This window comes from Balaenoptera musculus, chromosome 2 (genome assembly GCF_009873245.2).
Source record: "Balaenoptera musculus isolate JJ_BM4_2016_0621 chromosome 2, mBalMus1.pri.v3, whole genome shotgun sequence".
NCBI classification, from domain to species: Eukaryota; Metazoa; Chordata; class Mammalia; order Artiodactyla; family Balaenopteridae; genus Balaenoptera; species Balaenoptera musculus.
The window spans coordinates 49429952-49448615 of record NC_045786.1 but is presented as its reverse complement, the minus strand read 5'-3'; the positions used below and the strand labels follow the sequence as shown (position 1 = coordinate 49448615).

Genomic DNA, 18664 nt, shown 5'->3' with positions numbered 1-18664 from the left:
TATAAAACTTTTTGGGGAAAAAAAAGGGAGAAAATCTTGGGACCTAGTGTTAGGCAAAGAGTTCTTAGACTTGACACCAAATGCATGATCCATAAAAGTCAAAACTGATAAAGTGGACCTCATCAAAATGAAAACCTTTTGTTCTGCAAAAGACCCTGCTGAGAGGATGAAAAGATACTCTGCAGACAGTTGTAAATCACATATCTGACAAAGGCGTTGTATGTAAAATGTATAAGAAAACTCTCAAGACTCAACTTTAAAAGACAGTCTAGGGACTTTTCTGGTGGCGCAGTGGTTAAGAATCCGTCTGCCAATGCAGGGGACACAGGTTCTAGCCCTGGTCCGGGAAGATCCCACATGTCACAGAGCAATTAAGCCCATGCACCACAACTACTGAGCCTGCACTCTAGAGCCCATGAGCCACAACTACTGAGCCCGCATGCCACAACTACTGAAGCCCGTGCGCCTAGAGCCTGTGCTCTGCAACAAGAGAAGCCACTGCAGTGAGAAGCCTGTGCACCACAACGAAGAGTAGCCCCCGCTTGCCACAACTAGAGAAAGCCCGCACGCAGCAATGAAGACCCAACGCAGCCAAAAATAAAAAATTAATTAATTAAAAAAAAAAAAAAGTCCAGTTAGAAAATGGGCAAAAGACATGAAGAAACATTTCACCGAAGAGGATATACAGGTGGCAAATAAGCACATGAAAAACTTTTCAACATCATTAGCCATCAGAGAAATGCAAATTAAAATCACAACGAGGGCTTCCCTGGTGGCGCAGTGGTTGAGAGTCTGCCTGCCAATGCAGGGGACATGCGTTCAAGCCCTGGTCTGGGAGGATCCCATATGCCGCGGAGCAACTGGGCCCGTGAGCCACAACTACTGAGCCTGCGCATCTGGAGCCTGTGCTCTGCAACAAGAGAGGCTGCGATAGTGAGAGGCCCGCGCACCGCGATGAAGGGCGGCCCCCGCTCGCCGCAACTAGAGAAAGCCCTCACACAGAAACGAAGACCCAACACAGCCAAAAATAAATAAATAAATTTTTTTTAAAAAGCCATAAAATCACAATAAGATGTCACTACACTTCTATCAGGGTGGCTAAAATAGAAATACTGGTAACACCCAAAGCTGACAAGAATGAAGAGGAACTAGGTCACACATACATTGTTGGTGGGAATGTAATGGTACTGCCACTCTGGGAAATGGTTTGACAGTTTCTTTTAAAACTGAAAGTGGACTTCCAAGCACTTGCACTGCTGGACATTTACCCCAGAGAAATGAAAACTTATTTTCACACAGAAACTTGTACACAAATGTTCACTGCAGCTTTATTTGTAATAGCCCATAGCTAGAAACCACCTCAATGTCCTTCAATGAGTGAATGGTTAAATAAACTGTGGTTCATCTAGATCATAGAATACTACTCAGCAGTGAAAAGAAAAAAGTAGACACAACCCAAGTATCCATCAACTGATGAATAGATAAACAAAATATGGTATTACCCATACAATGGCATATTATTTGGCAATAAAAAGAAGTGTTATGTTACAACATGGATGAACCTTGAAAACATGCTCAGTGAATGAGGCCAGTCACAAAACTGTATGATTCCATTTATGTGAAATGTCCAGAATTGGCAACCTATAAAGACAGAAAGTAGATTAGTGGTTGCCTAGAGCTTGACTCTGTGTGTGTGTGTGTGTGTGTGTGTGTGTGTGTGTGTGTGTGTGTGTAGTAGGGGAGTGGGGATGAGGATTAGGGAGTCGAGTTTCTTTTTGGGGTAATGAAAATATTCTCAATTGACTGTGTTGAGAAACGCATAACTCTGTGACTACTAAAAGCCATTGAACTGTATGCTTTAAATAAGTGAACTGTATAGCATGAGAATTATATCTCAATAAAGTCGTTAAAAAATTGCTTTAAAAGTGAAGGAATTATTCGTATAAACAACTTGGAAGAACCTCAAGGGAATTATGCTGAGTAAAAAAAAGGCAATCTCAAAAGGATACATACAGCATGATTCCATTTACATTGGGCTGACCAAAAAGTTCATTCGGGTTTTTCCATAACCTCTTATGGGAAAACCTGAATGGATTTTTTGGCCAACCCAATACAATAGTTGTAAATTATAATTTACATCTATAAACATAATTATAGAGATGAAGAACAGATTAATGGTTACCAGGAGTTAGAGATGGGGGAAAAGGGTAGATGTGGCTATAAAGGGGTAGTTCAAAGGAGCCTTGTGATGTTGGTAGTTATTTATCTTGACGGTGGTGGTTACACAAAGCTACACATGTGATAATACCACATACAGTTATGCATGCATGTGCACACACACACACACACATACACACTGAGTTATACCAATGTCAGTATCTTAGCTTTGATATTGAAGATGTTAACATTGGAGGAGTCTGGGTGAAAGATGCAGAGGACCAGTCTATACATTTCTTTGCAAATTCTTGTGAATCTATAATTATTTCAAAATTAGAAGTTTTAAAAAGTGTTTGATTTGGTCCAGCGTTTCTCAAATGCTAATACACATGTATATCTTATTAAAATGTAGAATCTGATTGGGCAGGTCTGGGGTGCTGCTGGAGATTCTGAATTCCTAACAAGCTCCCCAGTGGTACTGATGCTACTGGCCCTTGGACCACACTTGGAATAGCAAGGCTTTGAACAACAACTAGGATCAGATACAGAGGGTAGAGAGAAGATGGGTGGGGGTGGTTAGGGAAGTCTCCTGGAGGAGGTGGCGGTGACCCAGGACTTCATGGGGGAGGAGGAGGCAGAGCGGTTGGAGGGGGTGAGCCTGGGTAAGGTGAGCCCCAGGAGAGGCCTCACTCTGGGAAGGAGCAAGAGGCTTCTGGATGAGGTGTGTGGACGGAAGGGCTTGTTTCTAGAACTGGGAACACTTATTTATACTGTGTACTATTATGTAATTTAATTGCAATGAAGATTTCTAATAAAAGGCAGTTAAACAGAATTTTGCTTTGGGGAGGACAGCAAACCTCCTCTGGGACTAGCTTAGGAAACGTTTCCTGCTGCCTGGGGAGAAGGACACCGTCACCCTTTCAGTGTTGCAGCTGCTTATTTTTACGGCACCCACACCATGCAGTGACCCCGCCAAAGCTCAGGCCGTGGCCCAACGGCAGCCAAGAGTGGTCAGAGACCTCAGTGTTTGGGCTCAGGCTTCTGCTGTTGCATCTCAGCCCCACCACTTAGCATCTGGGTGACGTTGAGCAAGTTACTTAGCTTCAGTGCCTTGATTTTCTCATCTGTAAAATGCACACTAATTATAATAATCTAATAGGGTTGTTGTGCAGATTAAATGAATAAAACGGAGCATTTGCAATACTGCCTCAAACACAGGAAGCAGTGTCAGCGTTCTCCTTCACTGTTGTTATAGTTACATACCTCCTGGGACCTCTGGACAGATTAAACAATGCCATGTACAGCACGTATTGTTTCCAGAAGCTGGTAGATGCTAAACAAATGCTAAATCCTTTTTTACTGTCTCTCTGGGCAGCGTGGGATGGGCTCCAGCTAGACCCTCACTCTGCCCTGATTCTCTCTGATCATTTGATGCCACCATTTCTCAGCCCCAAACCCCCTGCCTGGGCACCGTGCCTATCAGTCAGGGGCCCTATCCTTACTTTTCCATGTTGAGATTTCATGTGTACTTTAGGCCTCTATTTCTCTCTCCAGAAATTGAGAGGCCTGTACTGGTATGTATGTGTGTATATATATATCTGCATATATATAGAAAGAGATTTATTATAAGGTATTGGCTCATGTGACTATGAAGGCTGAGAAGTCCTCAGATCTGTCTGCCATCTACAGGCTGGAGACCCAGGAAAGCCAGTGGAGTAAATTCCAGTCCAAGGCTGAAGGCCCAAGAACCAGGAGCACCAGTTTGAGGGCAGGAGAAGACTAATGTGCCAGATCATGCCTTCAGACAGAGAATTCAACCCTCCTCTGCTTTTTTATTCTATTCAGACCCTTAATGGATTAGATGAGGCCCACCCACACTGGAGAGGGCACTGCTTTACTGAGCTCACCGATTCAAATGCCAAGCTCTTCCAAAAACACCGTCACAGACACATCCAGATAATGTTTAACCAGATATCTGGGCACTCCGTGGCCGAGTCAAGTTGACCCATGAAATTAACCATCACAAGCCCTTTAGGATGGTGTGGCTAGGAGGAGGGACCAGGACCCTGGGGGCCTCTTCCTTCATCTCTCCTTCAGTGTGGCCCATGCGCAGAGCTCAACAGTTCCTGCCTGGCCCCTGTAGGGGAGGTCAGCCGCTGTCTGGTGGGCTCACTTCAGGTTGGGCACTGGGCTGCAGCTAGACGTGGCATTCTCCAACTCAGCTTTACCTGGAACCCAGCTGAGGTTTTGAGTTCCATCTATCTGATTCCCGTGATATATTTCTCAAATCATCAGATTCTGAGATGGAGAGGAGCTATGATTAAATACCTACCTCTGAAACCTCACCTCCACCCCAACTCCCGGACCTCAGGTCTTTAGAGCAGGAGTCAGTTCTGGAGAGGGCTGTGCCTCTGAAATTCTGGAACCTCTGGGTCTAGAGCACTAGCAAGTTTGACTCACAAAGGGTAAAACTTTCTCAGGGAATAGAAAAGTGTGGGACAGGATGTCCCAGGAAGCTAGTGGTGTTTTCTGACTTTGAATCTTATAGAATAAATAAGACTGGAGTTGCCGAGCAAAAAAGAAAAAAAAGGAAAATACTGAGATTAAGGAAAAATCACTGAGAAATCAGGTACCTCCTGGGATGACTGTAGGAATACTAAAAATGCAGTGACACCAGAAAAAATCACATGCTGCTTTAGAATCATATTCAGATCAGTGCATGCAGATCATTTCTTATCTATTTTCAATTAGGCAAAACAACTCAGCAAATGAAGGTTTGAAGCTCTTGTTTTGCAGGGTCAAACCTTACACTTAAAACTTGGCAGGCCCTCGAGTGGAACTTGTGAAAAGGGGCTGGAGAAATCTCTTGGAATCAAGAGAAGCCCTCTGGAGGGAGGCAGGTTTTCTCACTCTCCCATCGTCATTGGTGCCAGTCTGAATGTCTTGATCTTAAGGCAGTTTGTCAGAGTCCTTGTTCCCCCACCATCTGTCTACGTGCCAATTGTCTTGGTGAGATTTACACGTGAAGCAAATCCAATTAAATGAAAAGACTGCCCTTAGCAGCTCAGAGCATTTTTAATAAAAGAAGGCCACACTCTGGAAGCCAGTGAGCATTCCCAAATCGCAGCTGATTATCAGGTACTTCATCAAACAATCCAGCGTTTGCCAGCAAACCACAAGTTGACAGGACAGAGGCAGGGGTTGATGTGAGTCTAAGGCTTGCCCTGGTGCTTCAATATTCATATTTCATTTGTGATAAGTGTCACATTTATCAGGGGTACAGTTTCCTTAGGAATTCAAGGGTAATCTGAACCAATCTCTAATACCCAAAATAACACAAATGAGAACAAGGGAGATAAAAGGTTTTCGAAAGAACTTTCTTTTTCTCAGAAGGTTAACAGGAGTTTGATTATAGTCTGAAAATATTAAGATAGGTAACTTTCAATTTTCCACACACATAGGAACGCTTCTCTCTTCAATGTTTCCTTCATCCAACACAATTCAAAAAACTTAAAATATGCCAAATGTGTCTGACTAAAAATAAAGAGCTTTGTGAAGAAATCAAGCCCTCCAGGGACCAGCTGTGACAACGAATGGGGGTGTCTGGGGTTGATTTTGAATGTGCTGGTGAAAGGCAGGAGTGGGTGGCTACCATTCCTTCTGAGTTGACCTTCTGGGGTTCCAAGTCTCTAACTGGTGGCTCTGAGAGGGTGCTTAGAGTTCCCTGGGTGGCTAAAAGCTCTCTAGTTTTGGGGGGGAACTATGTGCCCCTGTCGGGGTGGGCACTGTAGATGGACTGTCTCAGCCTTATTAGGCTCCGTTCTTTCTGAGTCCCCTGCTCCCCCTTCCTTGCTATGCAGCTGTACCCCAGTGGATGCCACATGGGCCCCAGACTCGGACAGCCGGCGCCAGCCTCTGCCTCCCCCCTGATGGGCTGAAGGACAAGGTTTGAGCCTAAGCCACATGTGGGCACCTACTGTGTATGCCATTCAAGAGTTATTTGAAGTGAATGACAGGACAGAAACAGAAAAGCCTCTCTGTCCCTTGTTTTTTTTTTTTTTTTTTTTAATAGGGCATAGCAGGAAGTTAGCTCCATCTGGAATTATTGGAACCACCAGTTGCCACTCTTTTTTCCCCATGAGGGAACTGTTTATTACCAGGATCAGGCAAGTGCGCATTCCATGGTCAGGCTAAAAGCAGCAGCAAGTGGGAAAGCAGAAAAGTCGTCTTACCAGTCACCACCACGCAGCTGGACTGGGAATCCATGAAACCGGAGTTGGGAGCGCGCTTCTGCGCCTGCGCGGGTCAGAGGCCCGGCCCTGGGCGCTCTGAGCGCCGTGCGCCCCTCCCGGCTGGTCGCGGGCCTCCCGCTGGGGTGGGGCCCAACCACCCCGCCCCGCAGCGTTTTGGGGGCCCTGAAAGACTGAAGACTCTGGGGTGTAGGCGTGGGGGAGGGTGTAAGACAACCCCCTCCGAAAGCAGAAATAGCCAGCTCAGGACGCACAGGCTGCGGCAACAGAAAAGTAGAGGGTCGGAGCGCCATCAGGGTCTTTCTGGCCACTTGGGGGCGGGGTCATTTTGTTGGTCGGTATGTTCGGACGTGAGCCACGAGTCTGGCGACCAACTGTCCCAGTTTGCCTGGGACTGGGATTGGACGGGGGCTAAAAGGTGCTGAAACCCGTACAGCCCCAGCGAGTCAGGATGGTGGGGACCTTACAAGTTGTTTTGTTTAGACCTTGGCTTGATGAAATTTGGTAGCTCTTGAAACCGATTTTGCAAAATATGTTTAAAAAAAAAAAGGAAAAAGAAACCAAAACCACAGATGAAGCTTATAGTTAAAAGTGATGGCTGAAATCACCTGCTGCCTGTAAGCTGTGGCTCCGCATGGACGTTAACCTGTGCCGCACCCGCTTCTCCTTGCAGCGAAATGGGGATGATCGCAGCACCGCTTCCTGGGTGGAGTCTTACCCCAGCCCACTGTCCCCATACCTCCCACAGCCCTGGGGGCAGAGGCTCACTCGGCCAGCAGTGTCTGCGTGGGCTTCCCTGGCTGTGCTCTCACCGTCCCCAATTCTGCCTGCATCAGTGCTGAATAGGGCGCTTGTCTAGCTACACGCACCACTAAATGCTTTCGCATGTCACCTGGCTCTATAGTCCATTCCTCCTCCTTTTTGTGTCACAGTAACCAAAAGAGATAACATTTGGGGCTAGTTATGCGACATCTTGACCTTTCAGACTATACTACTTAAACAAACACCTTTTTTAAAATTAAAAATACTTTTTACAAAAGCTGTCTAATAAGAGGTACAAAAACCATCATTCTCTTTCCCCATCTGGGCATGGCCATGAGAGGCTCCATCCAGGGGCGGCCAGGAGAACCCCACCACCCCCAGCATCATACTGCTTCCCCAGGTTCAGACTACTCCTTGATAGAGGGCGTGACCTCTTCTTAATTCCATCTTCTTAATTGGCCCCCTGATAAACAGTACACCTTAATTGGGATCGCTGCCAAGGAACTAGAGTTCACCTGATGCCTTCCTGGGCCACTGAACCAACAGCCGGCTATTCCTTTTAATTGGCCCCTGGTGTGGGCTGCAGGCTTAGTTACAGCAGAGAACAGGTGGGAAGTGGCATTTGCCCCCAGTGGCCTTCCCGTGCCTGCTCTGGGAAGATGGGGCCAGCTTGTTTTGCAGAGGATATAGAGAGCTTTGCATTTGACCCTATTTTGAGATTAGACAATACAAAATTACAAGTTTGAGAGCAATTAACCGGTTTCTCATATTCTCACGGTTGATGTTCCCCACCACCACCTCTGGTAAATGGCTCCCCTAGTTCGTGTCACTCACCTAGTCCTTCTATCAAGAGGGCTTTGCTTGTTCATCACAGTTATAAATGAGGAGATTAGATCACTAGAAATGCCCACATTTGTTAAGTTGGTTGCTGCTAAGGTCAAATTCTGGTATCAACATAACTAACGAGGTCTGGGTATCTAACTAGTTTACTAATGTTACTTACTAGTTTACTAATGTTACTTACTAGTTTACTAATGTTAACTTATCAGGCCTCAAAACAGACTCCTCAACTGCTAAGGCTGTCCGTTTTTACCCGTGCTACTTTTCTGATAATGAAGCTGCAATTTTTACTTTTTAATTTTTTTTGGATTTGACATGAGCCATTCCTATTTTAACTGCAACTGGGATGTGTCCTAGAATTTTCACTTTCCCATAATTCACTTATTATGTCCTAAAATTTTCTCTAATTTTGCAGTTAATGAAAAAGAAAATGAGAGACATAAGCTATTTCGACTTAGCCACAGTGACATTTTCCCCACTTGGGGGAAAGACACACACATTCTCATCCTCGAAAATGAGAACAATTCAGAGAAGTATGGATTTTGAGGTCTGACATTTGCACTTTTATTTCTTTTTCCACTGGAAAAACAAATGATCTCTAACAATTGCCGATGTCAAACATAATCTTTAGGCCGATGAAATATAGTAAGCCTGAGAATGAATAGGGCAACTAAAGAGAGATGTCTTGTTTAACAAAAAGCACAGTGATCTTCCTTACAAGTTAGATTCCCGGGAGGAAAAATTTGTAATCATATTTGACTCTGGGATTAAGAGGGCAAGGTGTGACCCTCTCTCACTGAACCGGAAAGCAAGCAGCAGTGTGCACGTGTTCTCACCAGGGAGGACAAATGGGGTTGCCAAGATGACAGTATCCCAAGGCCTAAAATATTTATTGTTTTGAACCAAACATACAACGTTGTGGGGTTTGTTTTAAATTGCTTATTGGCAACTTGTGACTTCCTGCTTAAGGAAGAAGGATTAAAAAGTTTGTTTATTGTCTTTGACACAAACAATTCTTGCAACACATTTTGTACACTTCACATAAATGAGATGTAATCAAACTGGTCAAATTCCTCTTGGGAGGTGGAGAATATAAATCAGCAAGACGTACTGGTGGTTAAAATGATAATAATAACAACAACAACAACACTCCTCTGTCAAACATCACTGCTTCCAAATCAGCTACTTACTCTACCATAAAACATAGAACTAGCCAAACTGCCTCTTATTAAAGCACTAACATGTTCTCCAAAAATGTCACTCTTCTAAGGTAGACTTTGGGAATCGCCCTCTCCTATTACTTTGCCTTTTCAGCTTAATAGTCCAACAGGGGTGGATACACAGTTTCTGTAAATAAGTAGATGGTAAATATTTTAAGCTTTGTGGGCCATGTGGATTTTCCAGCAGCCATAGATAATATGCAAATAAGCAGGCGTGGCAGTGTACCAATAATTATCTGTGGATGCTGAAATTTGAATGTCCATGTGTCATAAACTATTCTTCTTCTTCTAATTTTTTTTCAGCTATCTACAAATGTGAAAATTATTCTAGTCCACAGGCTGCACAAAAATAGGCAGTGGGCTGGGTTGGGGCTGTGGGTTGTAGTTTGCCAAACCCTGCCCTAGAATATAATTTTTCTCTGGTATGGAACATGATAGAGCTGGTGATAAAGTGACCTTGTGGTATACATGAACAAATTTTCAATTAAATGAGTAGATTTTTTTTTTTATAATGATAATTTTTTTTAAAGTATTTTTTTAAATATTTTATTTATTTATTTATTTATTTATGGCTGTGTTGGGTCTTCGTTTCTGTGTGAGGGCTTTCTCCAGTTGCGGCAAGTGGGGGCCACTCTTCATCGCGGTGCGTGGGCCTCTCACTATCGCGGCCTCTCTTGTTGCGGAGCACAGGCTCCAGACGCGCAGGCTCAGTAGTTGTGGCTCACGGGCTTAGTTGCTCCGCGGCATGTGGGATCTTCCCAGACCAGGGCTCGAACCCGTGTCCCCTGCATTGAAAGGCAGATTCTCAACCACTGCGCCACGAGGGAAGCCCTAAATGAGTAGATTTTAATTAAAATAAAAACAAGGATTAAGTAATTCAAAATGTTCCATCAAAAACCTCATTGCTTTCCTTTTTTTCATTAGGTTCACCCGGTGTTAAATTAGAAGAGCATTCTGAATAAATGTGGTAGACAGTTTTGTGTTCAAAATGATAGTACTTATGATTTTTACCACTGTGGAATTAGCTCACTGAAGCAGTTATCAATTATTTTTTCTCACCCATCTATGTGTAATTGCTAGTTGTCCTAGGCGAGACTAGGCTCCAACACCCAGGTAAAGAATGGTCCTGAAGCTGTACTTCATTTTTTTGTAGGTTTCAGGTGCCATATATTCATGCCTTATTCATGCCATATATTCATCTTCTTACTAAAGCCTCTCTCTCAAATGCTTATGACATTTACTTATTTAAATATAAAAAATTTGAGACTTTTATAACATTCTGAACCAACCATTTAAAACTGGTTTAAAACAATGAGGGAACTGGTCTGTGAGAGACCATATAATAATGCTGGGATTATCTTTAGCATTCCATGGTAAACCGGTATAGAAGATACAAGTTTTTATAACTTCACTTACACAATATCAATTAATAGCTTGAAAAATTAGTGTTTTAAAATTTCTGGCAGTCTGCTGTGATACATCATAGGTAATAGTTTCCTTACATTTTATAGGAGAAAGTTTTGCCTATATTTTTCTTCTGTCTTGTATTTTTCCCTTTGACTTTTGCTGTCTTGATTTTTTTTTTTTTTTTTTTTTTGAGGACTACATTTCTGTGACTGAAAAGTAACAACTGCAGCTACAGGAATTGGTTTATTTATTAAAATCCAGTAGCTTGCTAGCCCTATTGTTTAAATACTGGATTTTTCTTTCGAATTTCACAAATATCTTGGGAATGGCTAGAACAGTTGTGTTCTTAACACTGAGGAAATTCCTGTGTAGATAAATGAGGCCAGATGGAGGACGCATCAGAGCACTTAACAACCTCCTGGAATGAAGGGAGGACCATACTGAAAACATGCTCCAAGCCCCTATTTTCTGGTTTATATATATAAACAATATTTTTCATTTTTTCTTTGTTAGAGTTCAGGGCAATTTTGGTGTCAAAAATGAGTGCCATGTGCCTGAGTAAGTTTGAGCAAGATTTAGAAATCCAACAACTGATTTACAGACCATCTGATAGTCTACCTAGAAATTCTGTGATAATTGACATTAGAAATCACTGGACCTCATAAAAGTGGCTGAATGTAAGACTGGCACTGACCCAAGCTAACAGTTTTCTTATATACCAGCAATAACTGATTGGTAAATGTAATTGAAGAAAAGAAAGAGCCATTCAAAATAGCCAACAAATATCAGAAATATATAGGAATAAACCTAGCAAGGAATATATGAGATCCATTTGTAAGAACTGTAGAACGTTGGCAAAAAAAAAAAAAAAAAAAGAAAAAAGAAAAAAAGATAAAAGTAACTCACATATCCGCTGACCTGAGGTGCCAGTGCAGCCATTTCGCACTAGGAACTCTGGTCTGAAGCGCCAGGTAAGAGGCCTCTATGTTACACCCTATGAAACTAGACGAAGCAGGAAGGAAAAGTGAAAAAAAGCTGCACTGATGAGACCGTAAGGGAAGACTACCTACTATCAAAGAAAGACTCCAATTCATCTCTACATAAAAGGGGTTCTTGGTGCTCTGGCTGGCTGTCAGGCCTGAGCCTCCGAGGTGGGAGAGCTGAGTCCAGGACATTGGACACCAGAGACCTCCCATCCCCACATAATATCAGTCAGCAAGAGCACTCCCAGAGATCTCTGTCTCAACACTAAGACCCAGCTCCACCCAACGGCCAGCAAGCACCAGTGCTGGACACCCCCTGCCAAACAACTAGCAAGACAAGAACACAACCACACCCATTAGCAGAGAAGCTGCCTAGAGTCATATTAAGTTCACAGACACCACAAAACACACCACCAGACGTGGCCCTGCCCAACAGAAGGACAAGATCCAGCCCCACCCACCAGAACACAGGCACCAGTCCCCACTACCAGGAAGCTTACACAAGCCACTGAAAAAACCTCACCCACTGGGGGCAGACACCAAAAACAACAAGAACTACGAACCTGAAGCCTGCGAAAAGGAGACCCCAAACACAGTAAGTACGTTAAAATGAGAAGATAGAGAAACATGCAGCAGATGAAGGAGCAAGGTAAAAACCCACCAGACCAAACAAATGAAGAGGAAATAGACAGTCTACCTGAAAAAGAATTCAGAGTAATTATAGTAAAGATGATCCAAAATCTTGGAAATAAAATGGAGAAAATACAAGAAACGTTTAACAAGGACCTAGAGGAAATGAAGAGCAAACAAACAATGATGAACAACACAATAAATGAAATTAAAAATTCTCTAGAAGGAATCAATAGCAGAATAACAGAGGCAGAAGAACAGATAAGTGACCTGGAAGATAAAATAGTGGAAATAACTACTGCAGAACAAAATAAAGAAAAAAGAATGAAAAGAATTGAGGACAGTCTCAGAGACATCTGGGACAACATTAAACACACCAACATTCGAATTATAGGGGTCCTAGAAGAAGAAGAGAAAAAGAAAGGGTCTGAGAAAATATTTGAAGGGATTATAGTCAAAAACTTCCCTAACATGGGAAAGGAAATAGTCAGTCAAGTCCAGGAAGCACAGAGAGTCCCATACAGGATAAATCCAAGGAGAAACATGCCATGACACACATTAATCAAACTATAAAGAATTAAATACGAAGAAAAAAGTATTAAAAGCAGCAAGGGAAAAGAAACAAATAACAAAGAAGGAAATCCCCATAAGGTTAACAGCTGATCTTTCAGCAGAAACTCTACAAGCCAGAGGGAGTGGCAGGACATATTTAAAGTGATGAAAGGATAGCTGATTCACTTTGTTATAAAGCAGAAACTAACACACCATTGTAAAGCAATTATACTCCAATAAAGATGTTAAATAAATAAATAAATAAATAAAGTGATGAAAGGGAAAAACCTAAAACCAAGATTACACTACCCAGCAAGGATCTCATTCATATTTGATGGAGAAATTAAAACCTTTACAGACAAGCAAAAGCTGAGAGAGTTCAGCACCACCAAACCAGCTTTACAACAAATGCTAAAGGAACTTCTCTAGGCAGGAAACACAAGAGAAGGAAAAGACCTACAATAACAAACCCAAAACAATTAAGAAAATGGTAATAGGGACATATCGATAATCACCTTGAATGTAAATGGATTAAATGCTCCAACAAAAAGACACGGACTGGCTGAATGGATACAAAAACAAGACCCATATATATGCTGTCTACCAGAGACCCACTTCAGACCTAGGGACACATACAGACTGAAAGTGAGGGGATGGAAAAAGATATTCCATGCAAATGGAAATCAAAAGAAAGCTGGAGTAGCAATTCTCATATCAGACAAAATAGACTTTAAAATAAAGACTATTACAAGAGACAAAGAAGGACACTACATAATGATCAAGGGATCGATCCAAGAAGAAGATACAACAATTGTAAATATTTATGCACCCAACATAGGAACACCTCAATACATAAGGCAAATACTAACTGCCATAAAAGGGGAAATCGACAGTAACACAATCATAGTAGGGGACTTTAACACCCCACTTTCACCAATGGACAGATCATCCAAAATGAAAATAAAAAAGGAAACAAAACCTTTAAATGATACATTAAGCAAGATGGACTTAATTGATATTTATAGGACATTCCATCCAAAAACAACAGAATACACATTCTTCTCAAGTGCTCATGGAACATTCTCCAGGATAGATCATATCTTGGGCCAAAAATCAAGCCTTGGTAAATTTAAGAAAGTTGAAATCATATCAAGTATCTTTTCTGACCACAATGCTATGAGACTAGATATCAATTACAGGAAAAGATCTGTAAAAAATAGAAACACATGGAGACTAAACAATACACTACTTAATAACCAAGTGATCACTGAAAAAAATCAAAGAGGAAATCAAAATATACCTAGAAACAAATGACAATGGAGACACGATGACCCAAAACCTATGGGATGCAGCAAAAGCAGTTCTAAGAGGGAAGTTTATAGCAATACAATCCTACCTTAAGAAACAGGAAACATCTCAAATAAACAACCTAACCTTGCACCTAAAGCAATTAGAGAGAGAAGAACAAAAAAACCCCAAAGTTAGCAGAAGGAAAGAAATCATAAAGATCAGATCAGAAATAAATGAAAAAGAAATGAAGGAAACGATAGCAAAGATCAATAGAACTAAAAGCTGGTTCTTTGAGAAGATAAACAAAATTGATAAACCATTAGCCAGACTCATCAAGAAAAAAAGGGAGAAGACTCAAATCAATAGAGTTAGAAATGAAAAAGGAGAAGTAACAACTGACACTGCAGAAATACAAAGGATCATGAGAGATTACTACAAGCAGCTCTATGCCAATAAAATGGACAACCTGGAAGAAATGGAAAAATTCTTAGAAATGCACAACCTGCCAAGACTGAACCAGGAAGAAATAGAAAATATGAACAGACCAATCACAAGCACTGAAATTGAAACTGTGATTAAAAATCTTCCAACAAACAAAAGCCCAGGACCAGATGGCTTCACAGGCGAATTCTATCAAACATTTAGAGAAGAGCTAACACCTATCCTTCTCAAACTCTTCCAAAATAAAGCAGAGGGAGGAACACTCCCCAACTCATTCTACGAGGCCACCATCACCCTGATACCAAAACCAGACAAAGATGTCACAAAGAAAGAAAACTACAGGCCAATATCACTGATGAACATAGATGCAAAAATCCTCAACAAAATACTAGCAAACAGAATCCAACAGCACATTAAAATGATCATACACCATGATCAAGGGGGGTTTATTCCAGGAATGCAAGGATTCTTCAATATACGCAAATCAATCAATGTGATACACCATATTAACAAATAGAAGGATAAAAACCATATGATCATCACAATAGATGCAGAGAAAGCTTTCAACAAAATTCAACACCTATTTATGATAAAAACCCTCCAGAAAGTAGGCATAGAGGGAACTTACCTCAACAGAATAAAGCCCGTATATAACAAACCCACAGCCAACATCATCCTCAATGGTGAAAAACTGAAACCATTTCCACTAAGATCAGGAAGAAGACAAGTTTGCCCACTCTCACCACTATTATTCAACATAGTTTTGGAAGTTTTAGCCACAGCAATCAGAGAAGAAAAAGAAATAAAAAGAATCCAAATCAGAAAAGAAGAAGTAAAGCTGTCACTGTTTGCAGATGACATGACACTATACTATAGAGAATCCTAAAGATGCTACCAGAAAACTACTAGAGCTAATCAATGAATTTGGGAAAGTAGCAGGATACAAAGTTAATGCACAGAAATCTCTTGCATTCCTATACACTAATGATGAAGAATATGAAAGTGAAATTAAGAAAACACTCCCATTTACCATTGCAACAAAAAGAATAAAATATCTAGGAATAAACCTGCCTAAGGAGACAAAAGACGTGTATGCAGAAAACTATGAGACGCTGATGAAAGGAATTAAAAATGATACAAATAGATGGAGAGATATACCATGTTCTTGGATTGGAAGAATCAACACTGTGAAAATGACTATATTACCCAAAGCAATCTACAGATTCAATGCAATCCCTATCAAACTACCACTGGCATTTTTCACAGAACTAGAACAAAAAAGTTCACAATTTGTATGGAAACACAAAAGACCCCGAATAGCCAAAGCAATCTTGAGAAAGAACAACGGAGCAGGAGGAATCAGGCTCCCTGACTTCAAACTATATTACAAAGCTACAGTAATGAAGACAGTATGGTACTGGCACAGAAAGAGAAATATAGATCAATGGAACAGGATAGAAAGCCCAGAGATAAACCCACGCACATATGGTCACCTTATCTTTGATAAAGGAGACAAGAATATACAGTGGAGAAAAGATAGCCTCTTCAATAAGTGGTGCTGGGAAAACTGGACAGCTACATGTAAAAGAATGAAATTAGAATACCTGCTACCACCATACACAAAAATAAACTCAAAATGGATTAAAGACCTAAATATAAGGCCAGACACTATAAAACTCTTAGAGAAAAACATAGGCAGAACACTCCATGACATAAATCACAGCAAGATCCTTTCTGAGCCACCTCCTAGAGAAATGGAAATAAAAAGAAAAATAAAGAAATGGGACCTAATGAAACTTAAAAGCTTTTGCACAGCAAAGGAAACCATAAAGCAGATGAAAAAACAACCCTCAGAGTGGGAGAAAATATTTGCAAATGAAGCAATGGACAAAGGATTAATCTCCAAAATATACAAGCAGCTCATGCAGCTCAATATCAAAAAAACAAACAACCCAATCCAAAGATGGGTGGAAGACCTAAATAGACATTTCTCCAAAGAAGATATACAGATTGCCAACAAACAGATGAAAGGATGCTCAACATCACTAATCATTAGAGAAATGCAAATCAAAACCACAATGAGGTGTCACCTCACACTGGTCAAAGTGGCCATCATCAAAAAATCTGCAAAGTGTCCATCGACAGATGAATGGATAAAGAAGATGTGGCACAGTGGTTAAGAATCCGTCTGCTAATGCAGGGGACACAGGTTCGAGCCCTGGTCCAGGAAGATACCACATGCTGCGGAGCAACTAAGCCCATGCACCACAACTCCTGAGCCTGCGCTCTAGAGCCCACGAGCTGCAACTACTGAAGCTTGCACACTTGGAGCCCATGCTCCACAACAAGAAAAGCCACTGCAATGAGAAGCCCGCACACCACAACGAAGAGTAGCCCTCACTTGCTGCAATTAGAGAAAGCCCGCACGCAGCAATGAAGACGCAATGCAGCCATTAAAAAAAAAAAAAAGAAAGAAAAGATGTGGCACGTATATACAATGGAATATTACTCAGCCATAAAAAGAAACGAAATTGAGTTATTTGTAGTGAGGTGGATGGACCTAGAGTCTGTCATACAGAGTGAAGTAAGTCAGAAAGAGAAAAACAAATACCATATGCGAACACATATATATGGAATCTAAGAAAAAAAAAAGTCATGAAGAACCTAGGGGCAAGACGGGAATAAAGACACAGACCTACTAGAGAATGGACTTGAGGATATGGGAGGGCGAAGGGTAAGCCGTGACAAAGTGAGAGAGTGGCATGGACATATTTACACTACCAAATGTAAAATAGATAGCTAGTGGGAAGCAGCCGCATAGCACAGGGAGATCAGCCCGGTGCTTTGTGACCACCTAGGTGGGTGGGATAGAGAGGGTGGGAGAGAGAAGCAAGAGGGAGGAGATATGGGGATATATGTATATGTATAGCTGATTCACTATGCTATAAAGCAGAAACTAACACACCATGGTAAAGCAATTATCCTCCAATAAAGATGTTAAAAAAAATAAAATAAAATAAAAGGTGGACACCCTGAAAAAAAAAAAAACTACAAACAATAAATGCTGGAGAGGGTATGGAGAAAAGGGAACCCTCTTGCACTGTGGTGGGAATGTAAACTGATACAGCCACTATGGAGAACAGTATGGAGGTTCCATAAAAAACTAAAAATAGAACTACCATATGACCCAGCAATCCCACTACTGTGCATATACCCTGAAAAAACCATAATTCAAAAAGAGACATGTATCACAATGTTCACTGCAGCTCTATTTACAACAGCCAGGACGTGGACACAACCTAAGTGTCCATCGACAGATGAATGGATAAAGAAGAGATGGCACATATATGCAATGGAATATTACTCAGCCATAAAAAGAAATGAAATTGAGTTACTTGTAGTGAGGTGAATGGACCTAGAGTCTGTCATACAGAGTAAAGTAATTCAGAAAGAGAAAAACAAATACCGTATGCTAACACATATATATGGAATCTGAAAAAAATGGTTCTGATGAACCTAGGGTTAGGACAGGAATAAAGATGCAGATGTAGAAAATGGAATTGAGGACATGGTGACAGGGGGAAGGGTAAGCTGGGACAAAGTGAGAGAGTAGCATTGACAAATATACACTACCAAATGTAAAATAGATAGCTAGTGGGAGGCAGCTGCATAGCACAAGGAGATCAGCTCGGTCCTTTGTGACCACCTAGAGGGGTGGGATAAGGAGGGTGGGAGGGTGGTGCAAGAGGGAGGGGATATGGGGATATATGTATACATATAGCTGATTCACTTTGTTTTACAGCAGAAACTAACACAACATTGTAAAGCAATTATACTCCAATAAAGATGTTTAAAAAAAAAGAGAAAAGAAAAAAAGAAAAAAGAAAAGACCTGACTAAACCAAGGTGTGCTATGTTCTTTGATGGGAGGACTCAAAACTTTAAAGATGTTAATATTCTGCAAATTAATGTTTAAAACTAGACAGAATCTAAGTGAAACCTCAATATCCTTAATTAGTTGGTTCCAATATTTGATGAGGGTGGTTTGTCCTCCTATATTTCCATATATATGATAAAGCTGTGGTAATTCAAATAGTGTGGTATTGTAGGAATAGGGCAATAAAACAAGAGCC

General features: G+C 41.3%; 1 protein-coding gene across 7 annotated transcripts in view; it reads right to left on the bottom strand.

The window, feature by feature from the left end:
* PGPEP1L (pyroglutamyl-peptidase I like) overlaps positions 1-6629 on the bottom strand; it is a 64124-nt gene extending 57495 nt beyond the window's left edge. For 3 of the 7 annotated variants that reach the window (XM_036843824.1, XM_036843827.1, XM_036843821.1), the window contains exon 1: positions 6390-6469. In XM_036843824.1, coding sequence (XP_036699719.1) covers positions 6390-6423 — 34 coding nt within the window. In that variant the 5' untranslated portion in view covers positions 6424-6469. Of the gene's footprint in view, positions 1-6389 lie in introns of all 7 variants that reach the window. The other 4 variants (XM_036843822.1, XM_036843826.1, XM_036843825.1 and 1 more) reach the window with 4 other exon arrangements.
* Positions 6630-18664: the final 12035 nt, after the last annotated feature.